Source organism: Limulus polyphemus, unplaced genomic scaffold (assembly GCF_000517525.1).
Source record: "Limulus polyphemus unplaced genomic scaffold, Limulus_polyphemus-2.1.2 Scaffold40, whole genome shotgun sequence".
Taxonomy (NCBI): domain Eukaryota; kingdom Metazoa; phylum Arthropoda; class Merostomata; order Xiphosura; family Limulidae; genus Limulus; species Limulus polyphemus.
Window position 1 is genome coordinate 1,022,731 of NW_013665650.1, and position 6,418 is coordinate 1,029,148.

General features: G+C 32.0%; 1 protein-coding gene across 1 annotated transcript in view; it reads left to right on the forward strand.

Annotated features, from left to right (window-relative positions):
* LOC106461670 (ALK tyrosine kinase receptor-like) overlaps positions 1 to 6,418 on the forward strand; it is a 92,076-nt gene that overhangs the window by 57,115 nt on the left and 28,543 nt on the right. Inside the window, exons 21-25 of the mRNA XM_022388930.1 lie at positions 122 to 186; positions 1,089 to 1,218; positions 4,388 to 4,482; positions 4,533 to 4,554; positions 5,747 to 5,787. Coding sequence (XP_022244638.1) covers positions 122 to 186; positions 1,089 to 1,218; positions 4,388 to 4,482; positions 4,533 to 4,554; positions 5,747 to 5,787 — 353 coding nt within the window. The remainder of the gene's footprint in view (positions 1 to 121; positions 187 to 1,088; positions 1,219 to 4,387; positions 4,483 to 4,532; positions 4,555 to 5,746; positions 5,788 to 6,418) is intronic.

The following is a 6,418-nucleotide window of genomic DNA, read 5'->3' on the forward strand; positions in this document are numbered from 1 at the left end:
AATACTATTCTGTACAAAATGGTAAGTTTTGATTATATTCTGATTATAATAATGATTAATTAATTCTCTCGATTTGGATTATGATATTTATATCTAATACGTGTAACCATTGTTTTCCAAGACCCTACCGGAACAGTCTTCCAGTCAAGCTGAAATGGATTTTCTTATGGAAGCTCTAATAATGAGGTAAGTCATGGTTTCACGTTAATTGATAGCAGAAAACTGTAATAATGAAGTAAGTCAGAAAACTGTAATAATGAGGTAAGTCAAGGTTAAACGTTAACTAATTGCAGAAAACTCTTAATAATGAGTTAAGTTAAGGTTACACTTTAACTGATAGCAGAAAACTCTTAATAATGAGGTAATTCAAGGTTACACATTAACTAATCACAAAAAATTATAATAATTAGGTGAATCAAGATTACATACTAACTAATAGCAGAAAACTTCAATAATGAGGCTAGTCAAGATTTCACGTTAACTAAGCGCAGAAAATTATAATTATTAAGTGAGTCAAGATTACACGCTAACTAATAGCAGAAACTCTTAATAATTAGGTAGGTCAAGTAATAGACAGAAAACTCTTAATAATGAGGGGAGTCAAGGTTATACGTTAACTAATCGCAGGAAATTATAATAATTAGGTGAGTCAAATTACATGCTCTGATAATGAGGTAAGTCAAGGTTACACCTTAATCTCATGTCAGAAAACTCGAATAATAAGAAGTCAAATTTAATTAACTAAAACAACCACATTTTTGGAATAAAATATTAGCACATGGATTATGAAAAGTGACGACACATTAAAGATTTTCTGTCCAGGTTAGATAGTTGTGATCAAAGAAAAAAATGTTATCCATTTTCAATGCTTCTTCCTGACCCTTTCACACATTCTGACGAGCCAATTTTGGGTCACGAATCATAGGTTGAGAAATGTTGTTCTAGGTTATATGTTAAGAGCAAACTATAATAAAGTCTAGGCGATTTAGATTTTGACCCTGATATTTCTAATGGATATCTCTAAATTTAATCTCAATAAGATTATCAAAACATTTCGTATTAAATGATTATCTTATATACTTTTATAGCAAATTCAACCACCCCAATATTGTCCAATTCATGGGAGTGTGCTTTGACAAGATGCCAAAATTTATTATACTGGAACTGCTAAGTGGTGGAGACCTGAAGACATTCTTGAAAGATATAAGATCTAAATGTGTGAGTACTTTCAAGTGCTGTTTATTAATTTATTAGCTAGTGCAACATAATGCATTCATTATCTTAACACACATGATAAACCAAGAAACTTAGTGAAATCAACACAGTAACGAAAGATGGATAAGAAAGTGCCTTGCATCTTCTCTAATATTTTTGTAACTTCACTAAGAAAACGTCATTCTTATTTTATAAGCTTTAAACAAAAATTCTAGGAATTTTAGCTACATCAACTGTTCATTTTGTGACCCAAAGAAGATTTTACAAAATAAAAATCTGACACTAAATAAATCTGGGTATAAACGTATAGGTAAAGATAAATCTGGGTATAAACGTGTAGGCAAAGAGAGAACAGCACATCATACATCTTTATCACTTAGTAAAGATGTATGAAAACATATACGGAAAACTACTGTAGGTGGCACTACAAGTTGACCTCAAAGTAGAGTAAATTTGATTCAATGTTAAGAATTCAGTCGCATTAGATGTTCCTTTTATTTCTAACAACAGACTTCAGACGAACCCAAAATTATTCGGAATGTTGAATGTGAGTTTTTGTTCAAATGTTAACATCGGGTAGTTGTAAACGTTTTACTATTCGACGAATGAATGACTGAGCTGTAATATCAACTCACACTTTTAACTGCACCTACAGAGCCACCTATGGCCGTGTTACGTATTAGAATTTCGAATAGTCCGAAGCCGTCTTTAACTGATAATTTAAATTTAATAGTTAAATTGTACTTTGGATTTAGTATTTAAATATATGCCGATATATATTAGTCAATTTACAATATTTGCCAACAAGATTTATAAACACCGTTTTCGTTTTGACACAAATACTTTTTAATATACACACAACAGTACAATTTACATTAACAGTTATTACAAATAGTTATTACAAACAATGATTTATAAACAGAAGTTTCACAAACTTACAAACAATATAAAGTTTTCTTTCTAGTCTGGAACCTCCCTGATATCTTATCGAGGATTCACGGTGAGCGAGTTAATTACGAGTTGATGTAGAGACGATCCGCTGGAAAGCTAGCTAGCTTTGTCCTTGGCCACACACACTAGGTTTTCCACGATGAATTTATGTCTTCGTAAAATTACTAATGCCCGATGAGAATCCACTGAAGTTAAATAATTTGTAACGTTCGAAATTTACAAATATCCCTGGTCAGATATTTTAAGTTTTCCGATTGATAAGCGTTATAACAATTACAGTTATAGCTTTCGAAGTTTTATAGCACACCGACATATAGCGAACTAATAATAGACACTCTCTTGGCGCGTCGCTTTAGTTATATTTATAGAGTGGGGACGTTTTCTAGAAACTTCAATCTTACGTAACAATACTGGTTAAAGCGTTTACATACACACATATATTTTTTTATTCTTACTCTCGAGAATCTTCTACAACTTTGGAGAATAGTCGGGTGTTGCGCAATACATATCTAACACTAGAAGCTATGCATGCTTTTAAATATAAACTCAATCTAAACAAGGCCGATATTAAAATAATTTAAAACAAATTCGTTACAGCCGTCTTTTTTTCAGAAATTTATTTCACACGTGTTTTATACATCTATTCCAACTGTATGTACTATGGTTCTCTGATCATTTACCGAAATGATTTTGCGTCGGTCTTGCATTATTTAGACAGTTTTATAGTCTGTTGCTTATACACCACTCTTAATTAAATAAACAAAAAATATCAGAATTACGATAACAGTAAAACATGTTTTTTTATCTTACTTATTTTATTTTTTGAATAACACAGATTTCATATCCAGTATTTTGACAGCAAATGAGAAACACATACTACGTCATAAGAACATATGAACACAAAAAATATACATAGAGAAACACAGATTTCAACAGAATCCACGAACTTGAAACAAATTTAATTGTATTGAAAACTGCTCATTATTTAGAGTAGACGTGTTGTAATGGTAATTGCAATTACCAGTAGTGAAAACGGAAAAGGTATTAATGTTTCCTGTCCTCAAATGTGATGGTGTGTTGAAGAGGAGTAGTAAGGTTACTAAGTATTTGACTAGTCTGCGCTGGCAAGTAAGTGCATTCATGTCCAGCTCGTGCATTAAGATGGTGTTTAACTGGAAGCCTCGCAGCCTTCAAACATGTATAACTAAATATACATGAACAGTAAGATGTTAGGATGCTATCTTTAGTGAAAAACAACATCTGCTTGGGATAGTACTGTTTTATAATTAAGTAGGTATCGATCTTAGAATGCATTACTAACAAGCCCAACTTTTTTGGGGAGGGGTAAAAATTTGCTTTTTCAATTTCTATCTGTTTAAAATTAAATAATGATTAACCTCTCCTGATTTGTTTTTTTGATAATTAATGTACAATGCCGCTCTTACATGTAATGCTAATGTACAAGTCTGGTAGATATTATTTTTCCCGATTGAACTTACTACGAACACATATTCTTGGTACAAACTTACTACGAACACACATTATTGGTACAAATTTAAGAAAACACTCGTATAATACAAAAGACTGCATTCATGTCAAGTACAAATTTTTAAACATTTTTGTTGAAGTCATAGAATTATAATGGTATCATGTAGATAATCCGATGCAAACTTCCTTAAGAATTAACATCAGGTGGGTCCTCAGGTCCTCTAGCAAAGTCACTTAAAAGACTTGTTGGCTTGCGTGTTGTTATGTGGAAACAAAGGTCAGAGATTGTTACTCGAACATCATTAACTTATTACGATTATGTCCAAATTATTTGTTTATTAGAGAATTTTTTAAACTAATATATTACAGACTCTCTATTCTTTTCATCTGTGGTGATTTTGAAAATATAATCTGTGACGTAGAGGTGTAACGCATTCTTAGATTGGCTGTATCCTCTGTTGATTGGCCGTACCCTTTGCTGCGGGTTGCAGTTTTGCCTTTTCAAAGCTCATCAGCAAACGAAATAAATATAATTTATATTCTGAATTTCTCTTTTGATCTGTAATATATGCACTAAACAGCTGTTCCACTGTCAATAATAATAGATTTGGTGCAATGTTATAATATTATTCATACAACTAAATCAGTTTAGGTTACTATATGGTGAATTAAAAAGGACTCAAAACCCCAAAACTATTTCTTTTAACCGGATCAATTATTTCTTTGACTGCAGAATAAACCTAATCTGTCTATGAAGAAACTTTTGACAATGGCTATGGATGTTGGTAAAGGTTGTCAGTATCTGGAAGAGCATCACTTTATTCATAGGTGAGAAAAACATATTTTATGTTTTAAACTTTTTATTACCCTTCGCTTAGATTATACCCACTTTCATATCAAGTGAGAAAAGAAAATTGGCTCTATTTTAGCAAGTAGAATCCATTACAAACAGTTGATAGTGAAATAGCAATGTTCTTAGTTTAATTTTACTTTCGATATTACCGTATTTTCATGCAAATAACCCATAGGATACATGTTAAATTGGTATTCAGAAATGCCAACTGCTTGGCATACTCTTGTGCAGGTAATACCGTATTTTTTTTCTTTGCTTTTAAGACTGAATTCGCCAATTTTCTATTCCGAATATTCGTTTATGTTGTTAACACGTGGAACGGTTCATCAATCGGCCGATAAGTACGTCTGTTAACAATCTCAGTTACTCTCTGGTCAAAGGTTAAAGTATAAATACAAATACTTTTGACTGTATTTATCAGTAATTGAATGGATTACAATTGCGACTTTATTAATTGCCAGACGAGTAGGTTTCACTTTCAGTGTATCCCCATAATCTTTAACCTGTGATTGGTTTCATCACGTTACATAACCACAGGGGATTGAGTTAAATTATCAACGAGATACAAGCCTTTTTCTGTAAGTTTAACCTTTAATAACAGTTCTTTTGCACATTTTACATGCATATATATAATTTGATATGAAATAATTAAATGACTTTAATAAACAATACAACATATAGTTTGTTTGTTTTTGAATTTCGCGCAAAGCTACACGAGGGCTATCTTCGCTAGCCGTCCCTAATTTAGCAGTGTAAGACTAGAGGGAAGGCAGCTAGTCATCACCACCCACCGCCAACGCTTGGGCTACCAACGAATAGTGGGATTGACCGTCACATTATAACGCCCCCACGGCTGAAAGGGCGAGCATGTTTGGTGTGACGGGGATTCGAACCCGCGACTCTCAGATTGCGAGTCCCACCACGGGTATCGAAACCCGGATTTTAGCGTTGTAAGTCCGCAGACATACCGCTGTGCCACTGAGTGGGGGCCTTTATAGGGAGAATTACAGTTAAACTTTCCAGAGATTAATGTAATTTTCTATTACTGTTCAAGAAAAGAAGTTTTTTTTTTCAAATGAAAATCGAACCTAAAAAAAGTAATAATGCTCTGCTTACGTGTAATACTTACGTTGAAATTCTTCTAGAAATATATTTTTTCGATTATCCTTATCGTGAATGTCTAGGTATTTATTATCTTTCATTTCGTAAATTGCACATACACAACAAAAATCTTTTAAGCAAATAAAAGTTATCTTTGGCACGGCTAGGGCCATCTATCGGTGAGCTTTAAAAACAACAAACGTTAGTCTTTTTTTATGTTTGTTTAAAACATATTTAATATTAATACTATTAATAGAAATACTCATCTTTAATAACACATAGATATTGAAAAATCAAGAGCAGGAATAATAGAACATACTTATTTTGCAAAAGTTAATTTAACGTTACAGCACAATTAACCTGGTATTTAAATCGTGTATGTTGGGAACAACTTGAGATTGATTCCATTTCTGGAAGTTAGAATATTTGTATAAAGTTCTATGAACTTCATGATAACTAAACATAAAAAAGTAAACATCATACGATGTTTTTTCTTTATATCATATGCCACAATGCTAACTATTCAGCAATAAATTACTGTATGCAAGTAATACAACCAAATGTTTTATGTAACGTGTAAAAATACGCCTGTATTTAACTAGCAGCAAACTACCGTATTTTTCGGAATATAAGACGCACCCTTATTTTGAAGACAAAGTTTTGGGGAAAAAAGCTACAGTCGCATTTGAAAGATTTTTATTGAACAAAAATTGAATTTGATACTTTAAAAATTAGTATATATTGTTCTAAACACAAAAGAGCTCAAAACATCAAAATAAGAAAATACCGCAAATCAAAAAAAAAAAAAAA